Here is a 27,286-nt window from a genome sequence, read left to right on the forward strand (position 1 = left end):
CCAGCTCTCGCGTGAACAAAAAAGTAAAAAATATAACGTAGAATTATCGAGAAATGGTAAAACAATTGTCAACCGTTTTTTTCAACGTTTACGTGTTAGACTAGACTAATCAACAAAGTAACTCTATTAATCGTGTACTCGTATTACTGTAAAGTCGATTCAATTGTCAAGGTCCTCGTGTTTTTACGAGACACGTGCGAACATGGTTTTAAGAACATATCGAATTTTTTCATAATTTAATCGTGCATTGTGTTTTATGTTATTCAAAGAAAAAAAAGAAAAAAAGAAAGAGAAAGAGAAATGAAAGTACCTAAATAGTTGGAATACCAGCTTAATTTAAACGTTTTCAATGTAATGTAATCGTTGATTGCGTTTATCGAACACCGAACTACTCGCACGTGTCTGAAGTTTATGGCCATCGTGAATGCGAAAATAAAACGCTCTGGTCCAGAGTGTAAGCCTAACTGCATACAAAGATGTATACGAGTTTGAATTTCGATGTCAATGCAGTGTAGTGCATTTTAAGCCGTGTATGTGTATAATGTTGCACGTGTCGTCGTTTCTTTTCATCTTATTTTTGTCTGTTTTCGATCCAAGAATCTTACTCGTGGTGAAATTGATTCTGCACCGAATAGATTTATGTATCATCGAGCGAGAACAGATATTGTGAAAATATAAATGCTCGGACAACTTGTTTCACGACGCTACAACTATTCGCATTGCATCATTGAATATATACATTCCTTTTAAAATCTTCAAACAGTTATTTCTCTGATTTCGGTGTTATAAAAATTGTTTTGTGCGAGATTACTAATATATTTGAGGTTAATCGATCAACTTAATAAGAGCATTGTAGCTTTCTGAAATAAGTTCAATAATTTGCCAAACGTACTATCAAATCAAATTTTATTTAATTATCAAACTAACGATCAAATTTGAATATAGTAAATTTTTTCAATAACTGTCCACCAAATATGTATAAATAATTTCACGTTCTGAAATTCTACGTACTGGCTAAGAACTCTAAAATATGAAATGAAAGTAATTCGGATAAACATGGAGTAAACATGTATATTTTGGTCAATTATTCCGTGATATACATATCTTTCTAGTTTCGATTCATTGGTGAGTAATTACAAGTAATCTACGAAAGCCTACTTGATCCTCTGATTCAGCTACGAATGAAGATATTTCCGTGCAATGTTAACATTCTCGATATAGTCTATACATTGTACGAGAATAGGCGATGGTTCGTTTATAATATCGGTTCATTTTTTTTCTTTCTTTTTCTTGGTCTCTTTTTTTACGGAAATAAAGAGGAAAGTAAGACAGCAAATGTACGCATAAAACCACATAGAGAGAAAAATGCTCTCAAAAAAAAAAAATGTTATGAAAAGACTGCTCTTGCCGGCAAAAAGTATCAACACCCTATGAATATAGAAATAGAGACTCCAATGTACATCACGCATCACGACCACCTTCGTTCTTTATCATGATTCTTATCTTTTCGTTCGATACATAAAACCTTTGAAAAGGTTTCCTTTGAAATTCTATATACAAATAAACACTTTTGTATGTATTTATCCACTATACGCAGATCCACGTCCGAAGGATACCAACGATGTGTATGAGATTTAGAGGTGACTAAACTATAGAGAAAGATCGTGGAATTACGATGATTATTATTATTATTCGAATGAAAATATCTCAGGATAATGTATGTCCTTCATTGACCCTGAATTTCTCCGCAATATTTCACGCGTTAAATCTACAGCTTTGACAGCGCTACATTTATTAATGATTGGGTAAAAGGAGCATCTAAATAATCATGAAGTATATAATATATTATGATTATGAATTATTGAACATTGTATCAAATTTTATATTCACTTCTTGTGGTTGACAATAAACTGGTTTTATAAAAAAGCTGAGGAAATTTTCTATACATTTTTTCGATATTAAAATTCCAATACGTTGTTTCGTTGTTACATATACAATTGAATATATTCCTTAGCTATTTATTTAATTTTGCTAAATTTATTTCGGGTATCCCCAAGGATCTTTCTTTTGATCCATTAGGACGAGAGAAGATTCGCAGATTTTCTTAAACACTTCGCGCAGTCTTCCTTTTTGGAACACCTGAAATAAATTAAAGTATCGATTATTTTACCTTTCAGTTTTAGTACATATTGACCGTGTACGAACGGTGATATATAGTATCAGTATGTACTTTATAAAGTTGATACTGTTCAGAGGCAAGAATGTCTGCCAATTGTATACATTCAGCGTGTTCATTCATTTCGGTCATCACAGAATGTAAAAGAAGCGTAACTTTTGGAATACAAAGTTGCCGTAACTTTTCCATTTGATGCTCGCGGGCCGCTTCTTCAGGGGTACATGATTCCTCGTTATTGTTATTTGAATCAACCAACCAACCACCATCCGGGAATAACAATACGTTAAACAATAATTGTTTCACTGCCTATAAGATTAATAATATTAAAAATAATTAACTATCTTTATTTCGTATTAATATGATAAATTTTATTTCACGAACCTTCGTATGATGTTGCATCGTAGACTTCCACCTTTCCATTTCTACGTTGTATTGTGACTTTTTATGTTCATATGCGACTTTTTCGGTGAACGTCGCATATGCGGGTAACTCTTCTAACGGCGTAGGTTTTCCATGATGATAATGAGAAAACCATTCTGCGAAACCTTCTTGGGCATCAAGATAAGTTTTATAACAAAGGTATTCCCGAATCGTTGAAGATGCTCTTTTCGACAGATTATTTGTCATCGTGAGATTTGTTAAAGTACCTTCTAGCGTTGGATATTCAGCCATAATAGTTTCAATGGAATCTACTGGAATCTATAAAATTTGACAGACAAAAAATCATCGATTAAAAACAACTGGAGAAACATTTAAAAAGTAAGGAATCGTTCAACTTCGTACCTTGTTAAAAGCTCTTCTAGCAGCGTCAATTTTTTCATTTGTCAGAAAATATCTTATAAGAGCATTAGTTTGCGACAATGCTTCTTCCCGTTGACTTTGATAAAATATCAACCAATCCAGAGCATTAATCTTGTCAACGTCCGCGTCAGTCATAGTACCTTTCAAATCAGTGGGATCGACGTCGATGTTCTTAGAACGTATACTTTCTACTACTAGTTTCGTAATTGCCTCTACGTTTAGATTGGCATCTTCTGCTGCAGATAAGCATTTTTTCCGTTGTTCATAATCTTTTATAGTCTCCAAATAACTGGCATAATTTGTTATTTGAAGTTCTTGAGGTAACATAGCTGTATAGAAAGCGATTAAAATTGGATCATCCATTTCGATCAAAACGCGAACATATGCCAACAGAACTTTATCTCCAATTTTATCTTTTGCATTTTTCCCAATTTGGCGAAAGAAATATATCAGATGCGCTAAAAACCTTAAGAAGTGAGGATCGCAAGACTTCAAACATATCATGTCCTCTATTTCTTCCATTAATTTTGGTATTTGATCCAGTATCAGATATTTCTGAATAAGGTGATCGGGTTTATTCGATTGTGCTCGAATATCAGAGTTTTTCGATGCGTGAAGTTCTTTAAATACATCTTTTAACGAAATCTCATTTTTCCAATAATCGTCAGGCATATCCGTAAAACTTTTTGCCACTAGATCTCTCACTTCCCGTTCTACTTTAATGTCTAACAGTGTTTTCATATAAGCCCATAGTGCATCTTGCCAAGAAGACGCCACTTGCAGCATTTGTTGAACATTTCCACAAAGACTAGCATAAATGGTGCGATAAAATTGACCTGAACGCGAAAAAATTTTAATTATAAGATGCAGTTTGTGATAAGTCATGTTTAATAGTACAGATAATAAAACAATCATTACCTACACGCCTTTCTTGAGAAAGTTCCCAAGCGCATAATTTCCAAAGACTTCTATTAGGATTTCCTTCAATAGGTAATTTAGAATCAGATAATGGGTTTTGATAGTTAGGATCATGATGAGGTATCCATCCTAACAGACAAGCAGCTCGCCAAGGTTGTCCACAGTATTGAGCTAATGCTTGTGCTTTTTGAAGACGACCGCAGCGAACCTATTTAAATAAAATATATTTTATATATTACATTCTTTTATATATTACATATTTAAATATTTTTCGATTAATTCTTTATTAAACATCTTGTACCTCTATGAACATTCTCTTCTCCATCCTTGCATCATCTTCCCTGTCTAAATCATGGAGAGGTTTTCCTTCTCTTATTGGAGCATCCGGATCTAGAGATGATACCAATGGTCTGGATGAACGAAATGGAATTTGTTCTTTGTCTTTATACATTAATAATTGCCTCACAGTATTTTCCCATGCGACTGTTTTATCTGTGAAATGTTCAGTGATTGGATATTTATCCGCTTGGTCTAATGCATTTTTCTCCAACCAGTCAATTATTAACTGGTATTCTCTAATGTAACTTTCAGTTTTGAACAAATTATCTATTACAACCTTTTCTGATATGTATGTATTATTTTCGACTGGAGTAGGAAAATTGAGACTATTTATTCTATTTTGGTATAAACAATAAATAAGTCTCCATGTGTTCCTTTCATTTTCTAAAGAAATTTCATCTTCCGATATTTCAGTAGTTTCTACTTTTGACTGCATACCTAAAGGATAAAAAATATATAATTATATGCAAAATATAATACTAAAATACAAAGTCAATACATACACTATAATTTTCTATGTACCTCTCATTATATCTAACGTGTCTGTGCAGTTTTGTATAAAATCTGCAATAGTATCAAATACCTGTGCCTGTGAAAAGTTTGCCTGTAAACTATGTAAGAAATCATAGAAGAGTTTAGACATAACATCTCTCCAAGGTTCCCTTGCTTTTAAAATCATGCCAGTCGCACTACTATCTTCCATCATTTCTCTCAAGGTAAATTCACTTTTTTCTGAAGCAGCCATTATATCTCGTACTTCATGAGGAGTAAGCGTTAATGAAGTATCAATATCCAAAAGATCATGAGCCTTAATTAATCTTGAATGAAGATAGGATTTACCCGACATCCTTGAATTATTGATGTCATTAAAGTTATGAGAATCATCCACATCTTTTCGTAAATAATTAGTGTTTTGTAATGATAATCTTTTAGAAGGTGTACTTTTTCCGCTTAACCTCAAAAATGACCTTCGTTGAGCGTTTTCTTGACTAAGCATTTGAATAGATTGCTCTAAGTTCTCATTGCTATTGTTTATGGTATCCATTTTGAAACATAGACTTAAAGATCTAAAAACGTTTATGCCAGACTACTTATTTCATTCAGATAGAGAATATTCACAACTGTAGGATATTTAACAATCGTACCGGTTTTCAAATTCACAGTAGGTACTAATGGCGGGATGGGGATAGGGAATTATTCCAATGTAACGAAATTCCCTACATCAGTATCGCATAAAGTTCACGATCGAGTACAAAATATGCACTTTTTTATATTTACGTTGTAATGTATTGTTAACATGTAATATTTAATATGATTATATTTTCTTCTCTCATGTCGGACATGTATGTTAAAAAATAAAAGTATTACAAAGATTTTATAAAATGTAATCAAGTAATAATCTCTCAATATTCTCTATTTTAAAAGAATCGACTTTATATCAATTTTATACTATATGAAGCTTTGTACAATTGGATTGTTATCATAATAGATATGGGTTTTGATCTATTGTTTCATCAACGTTTATTTATATATATATAATATTAAAAAGTATGTCAAAACTATACTCCTCTAAGCATCAGTTCGAACTCTACCACCATACTCGTCGCAAGGTCGTACAGTTGTAAAGACTTAAAGAAATGGCGACTCGTCTGCTTAAAGTTAGTTCCGCATTGCGGGCTTATTCTAACAAAACCAGCCTTGTAAAGGTAATAAAATTCAAGTTCTATCATAACGTTGCTATTATTATTAAGAATAATTTCTCGAACTTTACGTTCAATTCAATATGATTTTCTCAAGCTGAGGAACCATTGAATCCATTTACTGCTTACGTAATAAGAATGAACTTTTTAAATGTTTGTAGAAACAAAAGAAATATGATGAATTATTATTAATGAATAACAAACAGAATTCAGTAAATCGTGTTCTATGATATATATAGAAATACTTGTATCAAGCTATCATAACCTTAATTCATGTTGCACAACGGTGTCGTAAACAGAGAAATTTAATTTTGACAGATATCGTTTTCTATATTATTAAAATGATCACATCAATTTCATTTCAATAATTTATAATGTTATCAAATTTACAATTTGTACAATCTTTTAGTTATTATTTCAGCCTATAAAATTAGTTTTGTCAAGATTATTAATATTGATATATCGTTTAAATAAAATAAACCAGCATAAAATGAAATTAATCTTTTACACTTTTGTCCTTTTAGTTTTCTTTGTTATATGTCTATAGTTATATTTATATCAGGTACCAAAGCAATGGCAATCTACATCAGCGTCATTAAAAGAAATATTGTTGAATCAACCACCAACACAAGTTACAACTTTAGATTGCGGTATGAGAATTGCTACTGAAGACAGTGGTGCACCAACAGCTACAGTGGGATTATGGATCGATGCTGGCAGTCGCTTTGAGACCGATGAAATTAATGGAGTTGCCCACTTTATGGAGCACATGGCTTTTAAAGTAAGTAGTGGTGTTCAAGTTTACTTGAAATAAAATGTTAAAAATGACAATCAAAATGAGAATGTAATTACGAACAGGGAACTACTAAACGTTCACAAACTGATTTAGAATTAGAAATTGAAAACATGGGTGCTCATTTAAATGCATATACAAGCAGGGAACAAACAGTATTTTATGCTAAATGTTTAGCAGAAGATGTTCCAAAAGCTGTTGAAATTTTGAGTGATATCATTCAAAATTCAAAGCTTGGTGAAAGTGAAATCGAAAGAGAACGTAGTGTTATTCTGAGAGAAATGCAAGAAGTTGAAACAAATCTGCAGGAAGTTGTTTTTGACCATTTACATGCTAGTGCATATCAAGGTACACCTTTAGGAAGAACGATTCTTGGCCCTACTAAAAATATTCAAAGCATTACAAGAAACGATCTTGTTAATTATGTTAGGCAATACTATGGTCCACCTAGGTAATTACAACTATCCATAAAATAATTTTATTATACATATATGTATTTAAAAATTATTAAAATATCTTCACAGATTCATTTTAGCTGGTGCAGGTGGTGTAAATCACAATCAACTAGTAGATTTAGCTCAGAAGCATTTTGGCCAAATGAAAGGGCCATTCTATGATGAAATTCCACCTTTGTTAGAACCATGCCGTTACACAGGATCAGAAATAAGGGTTCGTGATGATAGTATACCTCTCGCACATGTTGCTATTGCTGTTGAAGGTGCTGGTTGGACTGATCCAGATAATATTCCTCTTATGGTTGCAAATACCCTTATGGGAGCATGGGACCGTAGCCAAGGAGGAGGTGTAAACAATATAAGTTTCTTGGCTGAAGCTTCTGCAACTGATGGATTATGCCATAGTTATCAAAGCTTCAATACTTGTTACCAAGTACTTGTTATTAATTTATATTACTGCATATGTATATAATATTGTACATTAATCATGTGTTAATGTGAGATATCTTCTTTATAGGACACAGGACTTTGGGGTGTATACTTTGTGTCTGACCCAATGGAAATTGAATGGTTTGTACATAATGTACAACGTGAATGGATGCGATTATGCACGTCAGTGACTGAAAAAGAAGTAGAACGCGCGAAAAACATTCTTAAAACAAATATGCTCCTTCAATTGGATGGAACAACTGCAATTTGTGAAGACATTGGGCGGCAAATGCTTTGTTATAACCGGCGCATACCACTTCACGAACTTGAAGCTAGGATAAATGTAAGTAACATTCACATATTTTTTATGTTTTAAATATCTTATCAATTCTCATATCAATAAAATTATTTGCAGAGCATAACTGCCTCAAATATTCACGATATTGGCATGAAATACATTTATGATCAGTGTCCAGTAATTGCAGCGGTTGGACCAGTTGAAAACTTACAAGATTATAATGTCATTCGTTCCGGCATGTATAGATTACGAGTGTGAACATGTTACCATCAATAAATTTAGAACAAGTTATAAGTAACACAGACCTTTTAGCAAAGGAATTGGCATTAAAGTGAGACTATAAAAACTCAAACTATTTGTAATTATAAAATATAATCATAACTATAATATCAAATTATTATTGAAGCTACGTAAAAAAATGCTGTATTTAATCTTTAGTGTGATATTTTATAGTCTTATTTTAATCCTGGTGAATAAACAGTACATTTCCAAATCATGTATTATCTGGCTACAATATAACAATAAATTCATCCTCGAAAAGTTTATTTGTTGACTTGTAATCTGCAGTAAACGAAAATTGTATATAATGAGTGAAATTATTTCAAATAGTCATAATCCATTTTAAGTTATTTATAAACAAGTTTTTATCATGGCAATTGGTTTATTGTGTTTTATTAATTTTTAAATTTGTACTCTTTTTTTCTTTTTTTTACAATATGCGATGTTATCTATTTTTATTATTAGTACAGTGTTATTCATAGAAAATGTTTTTAATTTTTAATGCAATATATGAGAACATTACACAAACATCTTAATGACGCAAAATTATATATACAAATATATATTTTATAAAATAATTTTATAAATACAATCTATTTATAAAATTAATATGTATCATAAATAATCTATTTATAAAATTATTAGTCTATTTATAAAACTTGATGTATAAAATTACTTGAGTACAAGTGTTAATCTGTACATTTAAAGATATATAAACTAATTTTAAGACATACAATTGTAAAAACATAACTTGTATGTTTATACATTAATTACTTACTGTTACAATTAATTATTGTAATAATTGCTGTAACTATTTACCCACAAAAAGTATAGATTTTCAAAATCTAATTATTTCATTTGTTACGCATTTAATATGGCTAACCAGGGAGAGAGATATAGTTACATTAATAAGATATCCTAAAGTAGGAAAATATAAAATATTTTCAATATTATAATTAAAGAACTTAAGCACTGTACATAAAGCATTTGTTGAAATTCTTTGATTCTGTAAATTGGAAAAAAACAAATATTATCTTGTGGTATCCTAGCAATAAAAATTTTGCAACACTTTTTGAAAGGCAATAAAATTGTATGGTCATTATCTATTTTACTTACATTAAAGCAAATTTGTTTCATTCTAATTTGGTTATGACTTCATGCATTTATTAAGCTTACAACTATCTAGCATTACTTGATGGTGCTGTTGCTTGTGTTGGTGATGCAGTATCCTTGCAAACTTTAGCAGTCATTTCAGCCAATGGTTCTAATTCTTTTGTATTTATTAATTCAAATTCTGTTACAAAATAGTAAAAGTGTTTGTAACATGTATTTACATGTGCTTCCTAAAATAGAAATATTTTAAATTACATTTTAATATAATAACATTTATTGAGCATGTATATGAAACTTACCGCTCCTATTGCTACGATACGATCAAAATGATGTATATAGACATGGACAAAAACTCTGAACAAACGTGTCAAAATTTTCCTACAGAGTGGTACAAATGTTTTTGGAAATGGTACATCTAAAAAGAAATTTTTACATATATAAGTTATCAAATTACCAAATATTAAAATTTTTTAAAACTTTATACCTGTTGATACAGGAAAAATGGTTTCATTATTAATTTGTGCTTCAATCCAATCCATAAGAAGGCTAACATATTGTGGTGCTGGGAGTGCAGTAGGTTTTTTATATTTTTCACCATCTGCCCATAAGTATTCAAAACGTGCTCCGCCACTCATTGTCGGACAAGACGCAGAATCGCAATATTCAGATACGGTACCATATATCAGATTTATTCTATTAAAAAAGTCTACCACTGAAATTATATTATTATTTATAAAGATTATGACCTTTTAAGCCTTTTTGTTATATAATAGATAGTAAGATTAATAGAAAATTTCAAATACCATGAACTGCAATCCAATCGTTCAGATCTTCTCCTGGTGGTAATTTCACAACAGATCTCAAATTAATTCCTGAATTCAATGAAGCTTGTGCTTGTTTATGCAAAGAATATCGTAATGTGCCATGAGCAAATTTCTTTTTTGGCCTAAATGTCTGAAATGTCAAATAATTAAAAATCCATTATTAAACAAATTTATTTTTAAATACCTATACAATGAATAAAGGGAAAGATATGAATTAAAATTTAATTCACAAGACTATGTAAAAAACTTTATAAAGTTTTAATAACTTTATGTAGTTTAAATAGAATGCATTTAAGTATAAAAATTGATCGGTAATATCAGGTTAGAATTTTTGTTATATTTTAAAAGAATGTAACATAAACAGAAATTTACATTCACCTTCCCTTTTTGAAAAAATTCCATAAAACCACTTAACGCAGTCATTATGGTCAAATATACAGAAAACCTGCACCTCTTTCGCGAGTAGCGAGGTAACCGGTAGTACAAAGTATTCACTCTGTCTTCTTACATGTGCTAGGAAATCCTTGTATCGTATGTATGTATAAATCTTCACTACATTATTTTCAATTTATTTACAAACATTAGAATGAAGATAAAATGCTGAAATATTTATCATATATGTAATATTATTTCTTTATAAATAAATTTTAAAATTAGTGCTCTAGTCAAATATACAATAAAATGAACAAATGTAAGTGATTTAGGATATATGATGATACTTTCAAATATCTTATTCATTGACCAAGTAGTTTATGTAAGACTCACATTATTACAGTAATTTTAAGATATCTTGAATATGTATGATTAAGATTTTATGAAAATTATATTATTTCAAGAAAAAATTATATCTAAAGATAGAAGGATTTATATATATCTAAAGTTAAATAATAATGTACAAAATCAAGTGGATTTAAAGAAATTAAATAATTGCAAATTAAAAATTCAAAACATCGATATTTAAAAGAGAAAAAAAATCATAATAAATATCTCTTATATTTATATACATAAATTTATCTGACTTTTTTTTATTTATATATATAATTTTCTATAACTCATATAAAACATAAAATACTAAATACATATAATAAACATGTGAGGGAAAGATATATATTAATATAACAATGATAAATATGTAAATATGATTATTGACCTAAATTAAAAAAAATTGCTGTAACTTTTATACAGAAATGGTTTTATTACATAAACTAGCAGTTTGATGCACTAAAGTGAAGAAGTAAATATTTTGCCCTATACATCATAACCATTCATGTTTTTCCTGAAATAAAATATTTGTTACATGACGATATACATATATTATATATATCTTATATAATATATATATGTAATATATATATAATATATAGTACTAATAATTATTCAATTTTTCATATAATATATAGTACTTATTAAAATATTGTATACTTTTTTATATAATTGCATCTTTATGTAATCGGTACATACAGGTAACCACTAGTTCTCTGTTGTATACTTAGCAATTAATTATTTTATTTATAAATGTACATCTTGTTTTAACCTTGATTAAGAAGCTGTTATACAACAAAAAAAGTGACCTATTGTTTACGGATTATAATTCTGTAATAATCAATAGTTAAACAGATGGAATGATCCCTTTATGCTATTACAGTATTTTGTAATTACGTTTTATTGAAATAAAAGCTGTATATTTCTATCGTATTTCATTACTAATCATCAATATTAGTAACATTATCATAACATACAATTTTACAAAGCATTTTTTTACATTGAAAGTTTACATGCAAGATGTAGTTTTTGTGTCCAGCACGTGTTACCTAGAAAATTCATAAAACAAATAATATATTGATGCCATTAAATGCATCACAGTCTTCAGAATTCAAAATCTGTTTTAGTTTCATAAATATAAAAATTATATTAATATTTTGTTTGTCCTTAATCAAATGTTTTAAATCTAAAGACATGCATGTAACAGTAACATTTACCATAAAGTGCATTACTACATACATGAAACTATTATAGTTGTTTTTCTTGCAAACACTTTTTACTTTACAAATTCGTTTACAAAAAAAAAATTTATAATAATATCGCACTATGGAGGTAGAAACATAATCTAAAGAAGAAAATATAATAGCTTTCTAAATTAGTACCCAGTAAAAAGGTTGTATTCATAATTACATACATTAATCATATTTGTTTGTGCGGTTATTACAGCTGTTTAGAGCCTTCCGCTTTTTTTTCAGGTGGTGGAACACCGGGAGTCAACGGAGGATTTCTGACTGGGTCAGAATTGGAATTGCTCTTAAAAACTGCAGCTGACTTCTCTCTTTCTTTTTCGGATGAATGAGCAGCAAAACTTTTATTTGATTCTTCAACAGTTTCTTCTAATTCTTCTTTGTCGAAACTCTTCTCAGTCGTCACTGGTGTAGCAGGAACTGGTGATTTAGGTGGAATATATTTTGTTTGAGTACAATTTCCATCTTTAAGTTCACTTGCATCTTTTTGTACCGCTTTCTCGGTCTGCCCTTTATCTTCCAAGATTTCTTCTTTATCAATCAATTCAAGCAATTCATCTACTTGCTTTTTACTTAACTTAATATCTTCTTTACCAATTAATTCCACCACCTTAAAATTACGATATGCAATTAGTATAAATTTTCGTTATTCAATTATTTATTCTATATTATATATTATACCTTTAAGACATCTTCAATTTTTATAGATCCGTCCCTATCGTCGTCAATTTTTGCTAGAATTTCGGCTATGCGTTGTAATCGATGCTGATCAGGTACATTTTGAATCTTTTTAATTACTGAAATTAATTCATCTATCTTAACTAATTCTTCAGCGGTTTTTGAAACAGTAATTTCCTCTTCGCCAACAGTATTCTTTTGTATTTCTTTCATTTGTTTTTCAGATTCAAGTTGTGTCAAGACTGCATCCATCTTATTAATCATCTTATTCACTTTCTTAAACAAACGTGTAGCACCTTTGGATACCTTAATATTTTCTATATCTTCTTGGCCTTTAGCAGCTGCTTTTATTTCATAAAGTTCTTTGATATCTTCTTGGTACTCTGCCATTTCTTCCTTCAACTCTTTCAATTCTTCTTTTTCAACAGACATTTTCTTATCCTTTATAAAATTGGATACACAGTTATCTTTTAAAAATAGTAATAAAAACTACTAATCTAATACTACCATAAAAAATAATTTTCACATACCTTCCCCAGAGAATCTAAAGCCTGTTCTATTACTTTTACATCTGAATTTGTAATCTCGTCGGTTTTATGGTTTTGGACAACAGTGGCGATTTGCGGTTCTTTCTCTTGCCGCTCCTCTTCGATTTTACGTTCCTCCATTTTAATAATTTCAATATTCGTTTTATGGTCCATCTTACCCTCTTTCTCTCCTATTGCGCCTTGGGTACGTGCAACAACAGTATCAGGAAGGGCAGAAATGGTAGCCTTCAATTTGTCTGACATAGGTATCGTTTCGGGGACCATAAGCGCGCGCGAAAGAAGCAGTAACGAAGGTGGAACTTTTTTATTTAGACTTAAGTCTAACCATTGAGACAATTGTTCCTTTAACTTGCTATCTGGTAATCCATACGCTCGCATTCCGCGGGCCCTGCACGCTTGTTGTAATTCAGTTCTAGTAAGTGAGTCTATACCTTCTTTTTCAATTAGCTGTAAAGGTAATATTACCATATTAACATTAATTACTATTTTCGAAAAAGCTTATTATGTGCATATACATAATAATTACTTTGTCATCTGCAGTGAGACTTCTAAGTCTCATTCTAAGTAAAAATCGTAAAAAGTTTGATGTTCCAAGAGTTTGTACATCTAGTACTCTACATAATGCAACTAATTGTGGTCGAGTAAGAGAATCTAATGTAATCTCGTCTTCGAAAAGTTTGCTGAATTGCATAATTTCTTCGTTACTGGCTACAGCACCAGACGATCGTACTTTATAAAAAAATTCGGCAAATTCTTTGGCTCTTATCGATTTATAACCAGGTGACTGCACTGCCATATCATCCAATGTCTGTTGCAGAAACTTCGCCATTTCAATTTTCATCTAAAATTCAGAAAATTATATACATATGCAACTTATTAAGAGAATTGTTACTAAATATTATAGAGATGATACCTTCAGTGCTTGTTTTAGTTTATCCTCTTTCTCTGTTGCTGTTTGGAAAGTAGATGGTAATAAACCAGGGAAAAATTTAATAACAATTGGAAGTAAAAATTCCATGAAGGGTACAATAATAAAAACAGAGAAAGGAATAAGTCTGAAGACATCCCCTGTTGTTTTTATAAGCTAAAAATAATTAAGTTAAATAAATCATTAAAATAATTGAATGAATATAACTTACAACTATCATTTATAGTTATACACAATTCGTAACTTACAAGTCTATGTTCTCTTCGGCTGAGTTCATTACCCTTCAAAATTCTCCATATCAGCTTTGCTGAAATTTTCATATCAAGACCTAACAACCTAAATCCATGATAATAATGTATAATTTCTCCTTTGACTTTTTGCCATACAGTTAGCTTCTCTACTTTTTCCACTGATTTTGAACCACTCTGAACAATAGATTCTTGTGCTTTATTTTTTATTTCTTTTTGTTCCTTAATATTTCTTACAGTGTCTTCCACTTTGGAAGATGATTCTTGACCATGCCAAGTTGGTGTAATATAAAATGAACGAGACTGTACATATGACAAGTTATTACTATTGCAGTTCTCTGTTATCGTTGAATGCAATAATAATCTATTATTCCTGGTATCTCTTCTACCCATATAAATAAATGCTAAGTTACCATTTATTCGATTGGTATTATACCATAGTTTAAAGCAGTAATATTCTGTAATAAATATACTTTATAAAGCATTTAGATGTAAGATGAAGCAAAGCACGAGTATAATTCGAGATATTTTAATATTCATCAGTTTCAATGACATATATGTTGTAATAATATCGATGTAATATCTATTTCACAACATAACCTACAATAATCAGATAGATCATTAACAAAATGTCAATGCAAAGTAGAAAATTTATGTTAATTTATCACCGATATTAATAGCGTCAACTACAGATTCGCCTGTTACATAAACATAGCGTGTACAATCTAGAATATATGTATTAAAAAATGTTACAATTATTATTCAATTTATTATCGAATAAAAATAATTGTACATACGGCGAATTGTTGTTCTGTGGCCAAATACCATCCTTTTTGTATGAATTAAAGAATTCATTTTGTACTACAATATTTGTTTGTAATTTTTGTAATTATTTCGAAGCCGTTTTTAACTGCAATGTGGTAAAATGCCTCACCGTCATACATTTTCCAACTTGAACATAGTGATGAGAGAACAAAGATCAGCTAGTGTTGAACTAGTATATCACTATTTTTAGTGTAATAATTAATATCTCCGTTAATACCGATCTAGGATTACTTCTTTCAATATATTTTCTTTTTAGAAGTATATTTGCAATGAAATATACATCATAATTTCTCCAGAAAAATAGTTTTTGTTTATTTATATTGTATTCTTAACCGTTTAAGAACATACAGATAGCATTTCTAATGCAAATTAGTTACACGAATGAAAACACATGAACTTCTTTTTATAAAATATGTATTATTGAATGATTTATTAAAAACTATAATTAATTTAATATTATTTTACTTTTAAATGTATAATATAGTTTATTTTTTATGTACATATATCTTCCTTAAATTTTCTCTTTATCTTATTATCAATTTAATATCAGAGAGTGAAATATTAAATTCTCATCGAAAGTATTTAAATGGGTTTGATGAATCTGTTCATTACAACCTCCCTAGATTACACGTGCCATCTCTACTGCTATGTGTCATTATGTACCATTGATAATATGAAAATAATATATGTAAAATATATATTTATTTACAATGAATTATAATAAATAAAACCTCAAAAATGAAGTACGGAATGAGGTGAGATAATTAGATTATGAATGTTTATGAAAATTTATATTTTTCTGAATATGACTAACGAAACAGAACCTAACTAAAGAAATTACATGTTTATCATCGATAGAAGATTCATTTCTGAACAGACCAAGGAATCTTGTGCAAGAACTGTGCGATTGCCAGCACCTGGAAGGGGGAGGGGCAGTGAAGCTTTTAGTAGCCGCCATGTTTTTCTCTGAGTGGGGTGTGTAGAAGAGGCCGGGGTGAAAATCATCTCTCGAGGCATGCAGGTACGTCAAAATTTCCAAATTTTTGTTGATCATGATCGAACTAGCTATCATGCTTGTCACGAATTGACAGTGCGTTGTGTACGAAGGCAGGTTTGTTGTTATTTTGTAACGTCATGCAGTTGCTCATTCTCTTGACGAGAGAACTATGACTCAGACAAAACGCATAGCGCAATCTGCAAGGTTATTCGCATTGCTCGAACAAATATCTTTGCCAACAATTCGTAGACAGTCAAGCTGCAGCATTGTGCACACGAATTTACGGTTTGTTTTCGTGTATCAGTACGAGAGACACCTATCAAGTGGACGAGGCTGGTTGATAATACGTGGAAAACTCGAAAATTTTATCCTATCATGCTCGAATTCCTGTACCCGCGTAACCCAATGATAAACGTTTTTGACAACATTGATAAAAGTGTCGATTCGTCCTGGTAGATTCTGTAGCTTGTTTTTATTTGCGTACGCACTATGATAGCTCACTTCCTGACCACGATGTGGAACATGTATTTTAGCTCCACGATCCGTGCAACGTGATTTAATAGTCTCTAATACATGAACGTACGATTCTAACTGCGTCTTAGATTACTAACTGTATTTTACATAAAAAATTTCCAAATTTAAATGAACGTGTTACAAAACATGACATTGAAAAATTTAGAGTAGAAATATATGTTTGACTTTGTGTTATAGTAAAATAAACAAAATTTCATATTAAATGTTTTGTGTCTATTCTGGAGTAAATATTGTTCCCACTTAGGGTTAAGAAATCAGTTTGCTTTAGACATTTAATATATTTTGTATTTATTATATCTATGAATTATATTATATTATATCTATGAAATAAAGAGAATAAATCTTTTAGCAGTACTTTGATATTTTATATGAGAACTAACCTTAGTCACCAGTTTCTGTTCTATTGTGTTTAAATATCTATGACTCATTTTACTTTTTATTTTTTTTGTAATATGTGATATATATTGTTTGGTAATGCTTCTTATTACAAGAGACTAAGTTAGTCAAATTAGTCTAAGTTAGTAAAAGTGAGATTTATTATTGACAGAACTTTGTTTCAATAAACATTGTTTTATTTTTGTATTACTTTATATGTTTATAGGATGATATATGAGTTATTAATGTATTGGCACTAACACTTATTTAGATTATATGAAAGTGAAAGTTTTATACAATTACCAGTTAGTGTTGTTTATGTAAGAAATGTGATAACAATATTCTATAGTTCAGTTATGAAGTCTTCTATAAATTTAAGTTTGCTATATATGTATAACATAGAGTTTTCAAAACATGTATTGTAAAATGAAGAATTATATTTTCTATCGTATAAATAAATGAGAATAATGAAAAAGAAATAACACGTATTTCTTTATTTGCATGAAATGTTATTTGCATTCAGAATGTCTAAAGTGATAATTTGGGAATTATAAAATTTCAGTGTCAAAATGGGGAGGAGACTATATTTGTTATCCTTCGCTAAGACCTGCCAGCCTCATTTCCACAAGATATCCACCACCTGTGCACAAGAACTAAATAATTTTTAATATCCACGTAACTGAAATCTCAGGAAGTACCACCATTGATTGTGGGCAACGAAACTAAAAGAGAGAAATTACAAGTAACAAGAAACAAAAGAACATTTATTAATCTAGTAAATGTCAAGGTGGTGGATTCAGTAAAATTGAAACATTAAAGGACAATAATATAATACTGTAACTCTATTGTAAATAGGTAATTTGATTTGTTACTAGCTTTTTCATTAATCTTCATCACACCGACATTTAGTGTACAACTGTTAAAATTGATTTGCTTTTCAAGGAGAGAAGATGATCACCCTGGAGGTAGTGAAGTCTGTGAAAGTTCCTGGGTCTAGGAGGAGCTTTATTAAAAGGAAATGAGGAATCCAGCACTGCACCTAGTTGGGATAGCGACGTCCCCTGGAGGAGGTGAAGTGTTTGGTACCAGGGCCGAGGAGGAGTTGCGCCAGTGGCTCGAGGCACGCTTGGACGCACTGGGAATCGACCCCGTTGCGTACTCGCGATTTGTACTCAGCCTACTGCGCTGCCCCGACTCGGCCCTAAGCCCTCCAGAAGAAGCAGTTGGTACAGGTAGAAACGGAGGACGTCGCATTCGGGCCCGACCTAAAGCAAAACTGCCCACGCGAGGAGACACAGAACAAAGACGTGCTGTTGTGCAATGTTTAACAAGTGCTGCTGATAATGTGCGTAATTGTAATTGTTATTATCATTTCATACTTTAAATATCTTTTTACATGTATCAACAATATATTTTATTCTATAGAAGTGTGGGGTGGAAACGCTGGTCGACGAATTATGTATGAAACTTCGGGACCTAGAAGGAAGTGGTTCAGATGAAAAAGAAGAAGATTTCAAGAAGTCCGATGGTGAAAACAAAACGAATCTAGAGTCGCTTACACCTCGCGACAGAGCTCTCAGATATTACGCGGCATTTCCTGCTTTGCAACCTACAACCTTGAAGAAATTTTCTCAGAGAAAAGATAGGAATTTTGGAAATAATAACAACAACAACAATAATAACAAAATTAACGGAGTCAACTACAATAACAATAAGAACGCTAGTAAATCTCGCAATAAAAAAACTAAAATGTCCATTGTAAGTATCCGAGATTAAGTCAAGTATCGTAATATATTATCAAGAAGAATCATTGACTAGTTGATCTACTTGTTATAGAGTATTGATTCACGCAGAGCAGAAGAAAAGCAAAGTTTTGGATTTGCTAAATCAATGGAACGCGAGAGGGAAAAAGAGCTAGAATTGGAATTGGATAAACTTCGATTGGCACAGTTACAAGCAAAATTTGACGAGAGCTTGGAAGCACTTTGGGATTCAGGACCAGGCAATGCACAGGACACGGCTTCGATTTGGGCAGCACCTACGCTTTCTATTCCTTCAGGACCCCTTTGGCCGACAGACACTACCGAGACAATCTTTACTGTATCCACCTCAGACAATGGCTATGCTACTGACACGCCGTATCAGGAATCTATCGTTGACGACTCGCCGCTCATACCATGGGACATCGATTTAATCAGCATTGAAGATTATGCGGATGAATGTAGTAACAAGAATAAATTAAGTGAGTATCTTAGGTACATATAATTTACCAGTGTCACGACATAGTAATACTGACTTAAGTATATCTAACGGATAGGAGATCGTTGTGACATGTAAGTAAATAACAGAGTACATCAAGTTAGACGTAGAATATCTGTGTCGTACTGCAATGTATGTTTTATTCTCATTTTTTGTTTCATATACGTGCAAAAGTTAGTTGCTAACTTTGTCATCTAAATCAATGGTAAATAAATATTTGATATATACCATTCCAGAGAGCAATGTTAACTGGTCTGACTCAGCTATGGATGGATCATGGTGCTGGAAAGGGCTAGGTAGTAACTTAGCTACCTTGGGCCACAGTCCTCAGACAGGTAGCTGCTTCTTTCCAGTCGCACCGCGTAAAACTCCCATTGGAACACGCAAAGAATCTCGTTCAAATCTGAAGGTAAACAGCCTTCCAGAACCGGACGAGGATTTGCTCACTTCCGCGCGGACACACTTTCGTCCAATAAAGGATGATGGTCAGTGGGCCGATGGGACAACATTTCCTGTGAACAATACTTTAGAGCGGGTCGCGTATCGCAGATCTGAGTCAGGAAATTTGTTATATCTTCCTGGTGGAGAGAGTCCTTACATGGAGTATCGAGAGAATGACTCGCCGCTTCCTCCAGTATCTTCGAATTTAACGTTGAAATTCAGGGTGCGTCAATGTGACAAGTGCGTTCAAACCGAGCCCATTCGATCTCCGGTCAAACGCAGAATTCTCTCCGAACAGGATCATTTTCATTATACTCCGATCGGAATGGAAGATACTATTATTCGCGAAGAAGAGAAAATCGAGAAAGATTGCTATACATTGGGTCAACTGGACTGGGTACGGTCTAATGTACCTCTGCACAATGATAGGAAAAGGTAATAAAGTGTACATAAAAAGGAAATCATACTACGTGCCGAAGGCTTTGGTTTTTTCTTTTTTTTTCCGTTTTGATTTATTGCGCTCCATTGTACTATTCGTCAACCGTCATCGTGCTGGAAAATACGAACGAAAAAAACGTTATGTAAAAAAACATACACAAATTAATAAGACCTCTCTCATTTGTTCGAATGTGTACGATGTGTACAGATATACAATAAAACCAAAGATTATTGGCTGAACAGTCAAATTGAAAACTGTTATACGTTACGTATTATGTTACTAGAGCTACGAACGTTGAAATACTTTTTTTTTTGTTACATTTGTTGTTATGTAACCTGAAATTGGAAGATGTGTATATGTATATGTACTTATATACGCGTAATTAATCACGTGATATGTAGTACATGTTACGAAATAGAGGAACATTTAATTGAGCAAACACCTCTTGAGAGATTGGTCTCGATGCATTACTACATCGATCGGGTTTTTATTTGAAGCGCGCGATTTGGCGTAACGTAGAATGTATATGGTCCGAGTACTTAGTCGAATTTACTGCAGTTACAATTAACGTTACATATTTAATATGTTTTTTCCGATAGAAGGCACAGTAGCAGTTTCGGATGCCAGCCTCTGACGACTTTGCGTCCGTTGACCTTATGAACTGGATAGATATGAGCTGCTACAAATGCTTTGTGACTGGAGAGTTTGAGGTGTAGCTATACTTTTTTTCTCAAGACGAAGACGCAAATTGTTAACAAAGAAAAGAGAAAAAGTAAAAATATGACATTGGGGGGCCTCTTGGCATGTGGAATTTGTTATGCATGTATCCAAGATGGTGCCGTTAAATGAAAAAAAAATGTATCCCCCGTTGTCGTTGAACAAAGAGTTAAAAGAAATAAATAAATAATGGTCGCAACGCGAACAAAGCAAGACGAGAGGAATATTAAACGTTCATTTAGATAATTATTATTAATCCTTTGATAAACAAAATGCAGAAAGAGAAATGGAACGAAATAGAGAAAGAAAAAAAAAGGTGTATATGTTTACGCAGCGTTTAACGATGAGAGCGCATGCGATGAAAAAGGAGAGAAGTATGGAGAACGTAGTCAATGAGATTTCGTTTGTAGCTTGTTGATAATTTTATGTGAACTTTTTCGAGGAGAAAGAAACGAAAACGAAAAAAAAAGATATATATATATAATTAGTGCGCTGATTTTTCTAGCAATTGTAGCGTGCAGTTTTCCTTTTTTTGTTTCTCATCTGATGTGCAGGCGTTCAATGTGTGTTTGCATTTGATGCATTGCAGGAAAGAGAGAAAAAAATGAAAATAAAATGTAACTAAGAAAAAAAATGCCAAAAAAAGAATGGAATTAATTTAAAGAAAAGAATAAAGAAAGAGAAGAGCAAGCCAAAAGAGTAATATTCGAGGACGGAGTACTTATAAGTATAAATAAAAAGGATAAAAAAAAAAAGTGCCGCACGATATTAAACCGAGAACCATCGAAGTACTATTCTATTTTCTTGTTGTTTTTTTCGTAACTATTAATGGATTATCTTAATTATATCCCCCTAATTATAATTTAACATCCTAGATGATTAATACCCTGTCCCCCAATTCCATCATCCACCAGATCCCACGTTTTAAAGAAACCCAGAGTATCCAATGCTTTTCCAATGCTCCCTCAGAGAGAATATCGGAAAATATTATTGAAAGCGTACGTGTGAGGAAAAACAAAAAATATATATGTATATAAAAAAAAGAACCGTATAACTTGAAAACAAAATACTACGCCTACCTCGGCGAAAAGGCGGATAAGCGGACGAAAACGTGAGAACAACGTTATTAGAAAAAGAAAAAAAAACGAATGCCTTTTAGAGCGAAAGGAAAAGGGTGAGTAAAACGTTATTTAAAAAAAAAAGAAAAAAAAAATGGTGATATGTTAAGACGTCGCGAGGAAGGTTAGTTAAAATGACAAGCAATGTACGTGAATTGTGATGCGAAGAAAGTGAATGGAATATGAGGGAAAAGAAACGAAAGAATATCCGAATATGTATTCTCTGCGCGAAGTAATGTACGCAAAGGGAGTAACCAAATAAAGGCATTGCAAACGCTGAAGCTCTATGTCATTTATAATTCTGGTCCAGACTTTCTTCTGTAATAAAAAAAATTGTTAATTTTTTAGATATTCCTGTACATCGTCTTTTTATGTTTTTATTGAACACTAACCAACGGTAAGTATTAACATTGAAGTGATATATCTGTAATACACGATGATCGATTCATGAATATCTTTTTTTTTTTTCTTTATCACAGACACACTCAAAATCTTGGTCTGAGTTGGCTATTCTGAAAACCGTGCGTAGGCGCCGGCTGTAAGTTGAATCTAAGTGGTTTTACTTGTGTGACTTTCCCTTTGGTTGTGCTGTTCAGATTAATCTTCGTGATCTTCGTACGGTGTCGATAGTACCAGTATTCAAAGGCCAAAGTGAAACAAGCAAAAATAATACCTAGAAATATAACAACGAATACTCCTCCGATATTTTGGATGCTTATACCGTCACTTTGACTGTTTTCTGCGTCGCAGTCTTTTCTGTCAGGGTTCTTCTTCCACCATGTGTCCTTTAATTTCTCCAATTTCCTCTTGTTTAGTAGTATCAAAATTCTACATCAAAAGGAAATTAGGCAATGACATTAAATTACTCGGTAATTAATTTGCTATTTAAGGTAGACAAAAGATGCATACGCATTGTTAAACTGATCCTTCAATGGCGATCCCTGTTGAACTGCAATGGCGTAAGGCTTCCTCGAAAAATCTTCGCCTACTTGGACCAGGTCACAGTTCGTCATAGTAAGATACTTAATGGTCGTTGAATCTTCTATATAAGCGAACTCGTTATTCGAATCAAGACGCCGAACTCGTCGTAGCGCTTCTTCGGTGGAAGCTGGAAATCCAGCCTCTTCCATGGCTTGCAACATTTTCGTGTATTTGTCACTGACAGGGTAATCCCACACTGCCAAGTTTGCCCTCTCTACATCTGACAAACTATCATTAAGGCTCATTTCCTTCCAGATGCTAAAATGTACAAGATCAATGCTCTTCATCCTTTGATCTTCAAAGTATTCGACTTACAACCTTGAAAGTAATCCTAATCTTTTCGATTACTTACTCGTAGAATTTCCATTCAATGGCAGCCATTCTCTTGAAGTAAATATAAGCTGAAGAATTTATCACCGGCGCATATTGAATCTTATACTGTTTACTGAGATCCTCCAACGTTTCGATTGGAATTTCTAGCCTGGACACTGTCAGAAACGCAGCTAAATTCGCCGTGTACGATGCGATGATTATAAATCCGAATAACCACCAAGTGGCAGCGACCAGTCGTCCGGAAAGATTTTTTGGAGCCTCTCCGCCACCCTGTGGTGTCAAGGAAGTCATACAAAACCAGAAACACTCCCTTAAATTGAATTCTCTTTTCTCGTCGTCGTTCTTGTACTTTTCTCGATTGTTCTGGTAGCTGTACGGAGACCAACGGTCGAAGATCCACAACAAGACGCTGGTAAAGAGATAAGCGGCTAGGATACAGAACCAGACCTCGTTCTCCAATACCGTGAGGAATTTGAATAGCGAGCTGGTTGTTTTCGTTTTCAACATCATGATGGACAGACCGACCAGATCGTAGTAAGGCACCGTAAAATCGACCACCCTCTCCCTTTCCGCTGTGACCCAGACTGATCCTAGAGCGATATCAGCTCGTTTGTCGATCAGCTCTTTCATCATTCCGTTCCAACTCCCATTCGGATTTAAACTTCCATATCGTCTGTCCTCCGTTTCTCGTATTTCGTACTGAAAGCCTACCGTGTCTTTAATCTCGTCCAGCAAGTCGATGCAGAAACCGTAATACGTGCCGTTTTCTTCGTTGTACATTACAAATGGTGGATGAATTATGGTGACTACACGGTAGCTCTTCACCGCTGTGGTATTCATCACTTCGTTGTTCGTTATCTTTAGAGAAAATGCAATTAAATTCGAATTGAGTCGATTAAAGAGATAAATGTAAAAATTGAATTATTAAGAGACCGAATTCTTTTGCAGGACTGGGATGGTTCTGTAAAGATATTTCTAAGCGTTTCCTCTGATAATAAGACTTCGATGAACGCAGTTATATTTTTATTAGGGTAAGTAACGATGATATCTGGAAACGAATGGATAAATACCTACTCGATGCATGACTCGCGAGTGTCAAGTTGCAATTACGTAGTTGAAGGGTTTCGCGTTACATACTGGATAAACAAATACAGTTGCATGAACTATTTCCATTAGCGTGCACCGTTATCAGCAATAACGGTAAGTAAATATAACGATTACATGTCAGGGGCATGACTATCGTGATGGTTAGCCGAATGAAGGTCACGACTAAGAAATTAATTTTCCACTTTATAATTCATCGATTTAAAATACAAAAATTTAATTATAAGGATATTTTAGTACTCCTAATTTGAAGAAATTTAACGAAGCATTCATCTCTGTTTAATTCGATCCATTTCATTTAATCGTAATGTGATCTGTAGTGATTAGTTCTGCACGATATTACACTAGAGACGTGACATTCGATTATCGAACAGATTCCTATCGTCGCGTGACTCAAACACACCATAATTTTTTCTTGCTGATCAATAGACTGACCTAATCTTGCTTAGAAATATCACGTGCACACTTTATCAGTTCGTCTGATTAATTTCACGCTCGATGAACTTTCTACGCTTTCTTCTGGATGTCGAACATACTTTGATACTTGAAACTCGTAGAGGAATTGAAGTTAAATACGAATGCTTAAAATAACAAGGAAGAAAAGTAAACGCAAAGAAAGGAAGATATTGAGAAAAGAAATCGATATTCTGTATACACAAGCTTACCTGCAATGGTGCGGAGATACTCGCGTTCCAAGATCCGCTATCGATAGTGTTTGAAACAATCCCATCTTTTATGTCCACTAAATGAATGGACATCTCGAACTTGGCCCGGTGTTCTCCATTCTTCGATCCCCATTTAATTCCAGCATAAGTCGGTGTCATGTTTTTATAACTTTCCTTTAACCTATTAAAAAAGTTCACCTTTCTTTCTGGGGTATTAGTTTTATCATATTCGTCACATGTGATATGCTTAGGTTCTACTGGCCATTCTCCGTCATCCAAGGCCGATTTCATTGCCCGAACGCCTAATTGTATTAAATCATAATAAAATGCGGAAGAAATAACCGGGTTTGACAAAGATGACTCTATTGGGCTTTTCTTGTTAAATTCTGGCTTCATGAAGAGGATGTTCATATTTTTACACTCGCATCTCGGCCAAACGTTAAGTTCCGGAGTCAATAAAAACCAACCGTACTTTTTGCCAGTAAAGTTTAAAGCTTCTGCCGCTTCCAGAGCTATATTGATGGTATTTTCATCACCAAGAATGAAATAATTCACTATATCCAAATCTCGTAAACGAGGTAACTGTGTTCTCATTTCCATTATTTGCTGAGAAGCTTCGTTGATCACGTGTCTTGTTGGCACGTTCAACAACAAACTTTTATATTTATGATCCATGACGAAATTACGATCGTACAGAATCGCAGCGTTTGTTATGTTCAACTGAATACACAATTGTCTGATTACTTCTGGTATTAAATCTGTCGGAGGCATCACTTGAATCAAATAGGATTCCTGGTCTGTGTTTAAGTTCCTCCAGTATAAAAGATCTCCTTCTTGACCGTATTGTGCGGATAACGTGGGGATTCCCAAAGCAGCTGTGAATGAGTTAGATATCTTGGCCCCTAAACCGGCTGTCGTCGTGTCTATAACTAAATCTGGAACTCCGGTTCCTCCTTTTTTTACAGCCGAATCCCAAGGTTTGCAGATACGATCGAGAGTATCGTTGACGTCAGATTCATTCACTTGAACGCTCCAAACCTCGCCCAAATAATTCGGGTATTTTTCATTGATTGTCTCTAACGCCGCTATTATGCTACTGTTTGCTACTTTGTTGGCTTCATCGTTAATAAGATCTAGGGAGAAGGACGGTGTAAAGAAAAGATTAAAGTTAAAATCGTCGGAATTTAATGGATCTGAACAGTTAACTTTAAAAATTTACAGATTTGAAAATTGAGAGATTCAAAATTTAATTACTCACAAAGATTAACAGCTCTTGTTTTTGTAGACCCTCGATTGCCCACGACGTTTCTCTGCGCGTAAACCGCAGATTCACTGCAAAATCCGAGGAATCCATACATGGCGATCGTAAATCCCACGAGCCTCATTTTGAGAATACACAAAAACTAACTCTAATAATAATCAGTTTTTAAGGCCGTCTTTTACAAAACCTCCATGATTCGTCTTTCCTCTTTTACATTATTCTCCAATTTCTTCGAAAGTTATTCGAAATGATTATTGGGTATAAGAAAAAATACAGCGTTAAAATTGCAGTTAATTTTCTTACGATAATCAGGTTGGTTTCGATCGTGCACGTGATGTGTCTCGAGATGGGGATATCGCGTGCGGAAATCGGTCAAGCAACTGAGGGTAGTCTCGAAACCCATAGCCAGACTTTCTCTCCGTTTCATTTGTGTTTGCCCATTGGTTGCCGCGGGGATGACCCAATCAATTCTTCCTATCAACGCAACTTGTCTTCTCGTTCTCTGCCGTTAGTTTTTCGACAAAATTCTCGATCGTCGTTCGTCTTACATTGCTGCGAAAAGAGTAGTAGACGCGTACGATGTTGAGTTACCGCGAAGAATTTGCATGTCGTACATCGCGTGCCATCAGACCCCGGTCGGTCGTTAGTTTTATCTCGTCGTGTATATATGCACACGAGTATTGTTGAAACTTTCAGTTTGA

At 33.0% G+C, this 27,286-nt stretch overlaps 6 protein-coding genes across 10 annotated transcripts; 2 read left to right on the forward strand and 4 right to left on the reverse strand.

The window, feature by feature from the left end:
- Positions 1 to 1,819: 1,819 nt before the first annotated feature.
- LOC100742550 (nuclear pore complex protein Nup107) lies at positions 1,820 to 5,414 on the reverse strand. 2 transcript variants are annotated; one of them, XM_012386084.3, is made up of 7 exons: positions 4,757 to 5,414; positions 4,197 to 4,672; positions 3,896 to 4,103; positions 2,960 to 3,813; positions 2,558 to 2,875; positions 2,231 to 2,482; positions 1,820 to 2,139 (listed from the first exon to the last, which is right to left on the reverse strand). In XM_012386084.3, exons 1-7 carry the CDS (start codon positions 5,277 to 5,279, stop codon positions 2,038 to 2,040), a joined length of 2,733 nt encoding a protein of 910 aa, XP_012241507.1. In that variant the 5' UTR covers positions 5,280 to 5,414; the 3' UTR covers positions 1,820 to 2,037. The 2 variants fall into 2 exon arrangements, with proteins under 2 accessions (XP_012241507.1, XP_024223685.1); XM_024367917.2 differs by having other exon boundaries at positions 2,001 to 2,139; positions 4,738 to 4,875.
- A 373-nt stretch (positions 5,415 to 5,787) lies between these two features.
- Positions 5,788 to 8,454, forward strand: LOC100742666 (mitochondrial-processing peptidase subunit beta). The gene is made up of 6 exons (XM_003489789.4): positions 5,788 to 5,940; positions 6,497 to 6,715; positions 6,793 to 7,178; positions 7,252 to 7,615; positions 7,700 to 7,954; positions 8,027 to 8,454. Exons 1-6 carry the CDS (start codon positions 5,872 to 5,874, stop codon positions 8,165 to 8,167), a joined length of 1,434 nt encoding a protein of 477 aa, XP_003489837.1. The 5' UTR covers positions 5,788 to 5,871; the 3' UTR covers positions 8,168 to 8,454.
- An 850-nt stretch (positions 8,455 to 9,304) lies between these two features.
- LOC100742904 (MOB kinase activator-like 3) lies at positions 9,305 to 10,706 on the reverse strand. 2 transcript variants are annotated; one of them, XM_012386093.3, is made up of 5 exons: positions 10,498 to 10,706; positions 10,105 to 10,255; positions 9,786 to 10,013; positions 9,601 to 9,716; positions 9,305 to 9,531 (listed from the first exon to the last, which is right to left on the reverse strand). In XM_012386093.3, the coding sequence occupies exons 1-5, from the start codon at positions 10,546 to 10,548 to the stop codon at positions 9,367 to 9,369; spliced, it is 711 nt and encodes a 236-aa protein (XP_012241516.1). In that variant the 5' UTR covers positions 10,549 to 10,706; the 3' UTR covers positions 9,305 to 9,366. The 2 variants fall into 2 exon arrangements, with proteins under 2 accessions (XP_012241516.1, XP_024223690.1); XM_024367922.2 differs by having other exon boundaries at positions 10,504 to 10,703.
- Positions 10,707 to 11,528: 822 nt separating this feature from the next.
- Positions 11,529 to 15,391, reverse strand: LOC100743022 (mitochondrial proton/calcium exchanger protein). The gene is made up of 7 exons (XM_003489792.4): positions 15,334 to 15,391; positions 14,537 to 14,994; positions 14,274 to 14,444; positions 13,887 to 14,201; positions 13,343 to 13,807; positions 12,816 to 13,253; positions 11,529 to 12,744 (listed from the first exon to the last, which is right to left on the reverse strand). Exons 1-7 carry the CDS (start codon positions 15,389 to 15,391, stop codon positions 12,328 to 12,330), a joined length of 2,322 nt encoding a protein of 773 aa, XP_003489840.1. The 3' UTR covers positions 11,529 to 12,327.
- Positions 15,392 to 16,241: 850 nt separating this feature from the next.
- On the forward strand, positions 16,242 to 22,166 carry LOC100743144. 3 transcript variants are annotated; one of them, XM_012386092.3, is made up of 7 exons: positions 16,254 to 16,382; positions 17,830 to 18,122; positions 18,210 to 18,612; positions 18,696 to 19,025; positions 19,104 to 19,509; positions 19,763 to 20,402; positions 21,006 to 22,166. In XM_012386092.3, exons 3-7 carry the CDS (start codon positions 18,286 to 18,288, stop codon positions 21,064 to 21,066), a joined length of 1,764 nt encoding a protein of 587 aa, XP_012241515.1. In that variant the 5' UTR covers positions 16,254 to 16,382; positions 17,830 to 18,122; positions 18,210 to 18,285; the 3' UTR covers positions 21,067 to 22,166. The 3 variants fall into 3 exon arrangements, with proteins under 3 accessions (XP_012241514.1, XP_012241515.1, XP_012241513.1); XM_012386090.3 differs by having other exon boundaries at positions 16,255 to 16,382; positions 18,693 to 19,025; XM_012386091.3 differs by lacking the exon at positions 17,830 to 18,122 and having other exon boundaries at positions 16,242 to 16,382; positions 18,693 to 19,025.
- On the reverse strand, positions 21,973 to 26,842 carry LOC100742027 (ionotropic receptor 25a). The gene is made up of 5 exons (XM_012386083.3): positions 26,583 to 26,842; positions 25,325 to 26,457; positions 23,575 to 24,413; positions 23,151 to 23,480; positions 21,973 to 23,069 (listed from the first exon to the last, which is right to left on the reverse strand). The coding sequence occupies exons 1-5, from the start codon at positions 26,707 to 26,709 to the stop codon at positions 22,727 to 22,729; spliced, it is 2,772 nt and encodes a 923-aa protein (XP_012241506.1). The 5' UTR covers positions 26,710 to 26,842; the 3' UTR covers positions 21,973 to 22,726.
- Between the last annotated feature and the right edge of the window lie 444 nt (positions 26,843 to 27,286).

This window comes from Bombus impatiens, unplaced genomic scaffold, assembly GCF_000188095.3.
Source record: "Bombus impatiens unplaced genomic scaffold, BIMP_2.2 scf_0377, whole genome shotgun sequence".
Classification (NCBI taxonomy): Eukaryota; Metazoa; Arthropoda; class Insecta; order Hymenoptera; family Apidae; genus Bombus; species Bombus impatiens.

Bases quoted from the DNA above. Each gene is read 5' to 3' on its own strand.
- LOC100742550 (XM_012386084.3), bottom strand. From the start codon at position 5,279: ATGGATACCATAAACAATAGCAATGAGAACTTAGAGCAATCTATTCAA. The intron at 4,673-4,756 runs GTACATAGAAAA...TTTATCCTTTAG, and splicing joins CACGTTAGATATAATGAGAG to GTATGCAGTCAAAAGTAGAA. The intron at 2,876-2,959 runs GTACGAAGTTGA...CAAATTTTATAG, and splicing joins CTAGAAGAGCTTTTAACAAG to ATTCCAGTAGATTCCATTGA.
- LOC100742666 (XM_003489789.4), top strand. From the start codon at position 5,872: ATGGCGACTCGTCTGCTTAAAGTTAGTTCCGCATTGCGGGCTTATTCT. The intron at 7,179-7,251 runs GTAATTACAACT...ATATCTTCACAG, and splicing joins CAATACTATGGTCCACCTAG to ATTCATTTTAGCTGGTGCAG. The intron at 7,955-8,026 runs GTAAGTAACATT...AATTATTTGCAG, and splicing joins AACTTGAAGCTAGGATAAAT to AGCATAACTGCCTCAAATAT.
- LOC100742904 (XM_012386093.3), bottom strand. From the start codon at position 10,548: ATGACTGCGTTAAGTGGTTTTATGGAATTTTTTCAAAAAGGGAAGGTG. The intron at 10,256-10,497 runs GTAAATTTCTGT...TTGACATTTCAG, and splicing joins TTCAAAAAGGGAAGGTGAAT to ACATTTAGGCCAAAAAAGAA. The intron at 9,717-9,785 runs GTATAAAGTTTT...ATTTCTTTTTAG, and splicing joins CATTTTTCCTGTATCAACAG to ATGTACCATTTCCAAAAACA.
- LOC100743022 (XM_003489792.4), bottom strand. From the start codon at position 15,391: ATGAATTCTTTAATTCATACAAAAAGGATGGTATTTGGCCACAGAACA. The intron at 13,254-13,342 runs GTATGTGAAAAT...AATTTTATAAAG, and splicing joins CTTTAGATTCTCTGGGGAAG to GATAAGAAAATGTCTGTTGA. The intron at 12,745-12,815 runs GTATAATATATA...CGTAATTTTAAG, and splicing joins AAATTGAAGATGTCTTAAAG to GTGGTGGAATTAATTGGTAA.
- LOC100743144 (XM_012386091.3), top strand. From the start codon at position 18,286: ATGAGGAATCCAGCACTGCACCTAGTTGGGATAGCGACGTCCCCTGGA. The intron at 18,613-18,692 runs GTGCGTAATTGT...TTTATTCTATAG, and splicing joins TAACAAGTGCTGCTGATAAT to AAGTGTGGGGTGGAAACGCT. The intron at 19,510-19,762 runs GTGAGTATCTTA...ATACCATTCCAG, and splicing joins TAGTAACAAGAATAAATTAA to AGAGCAATGTTAACTGGTCT.
- LOC100742027 (XM_012386083.3), bottom strand. From the start codon at position 26,709: ATGAGGCTCGTGGGATTTACGATCGCCATGTATGGATTCCTCGGATTT. The intron at 24,414-25,324 runs GTAAGCTTGTGT...TTTTCTCTAAAG, and splicing joins GTATCTCCGCACCATTGCAG to ATAACGAACAACGAAGTGAT. The intron at 23,481-23,574 runs GTAAGTAATCGA...TGTACATTTTAG, and splicing joins ATTGAATGGAAATTCTACGA to CATCTGGAAGGAAATGAGCC.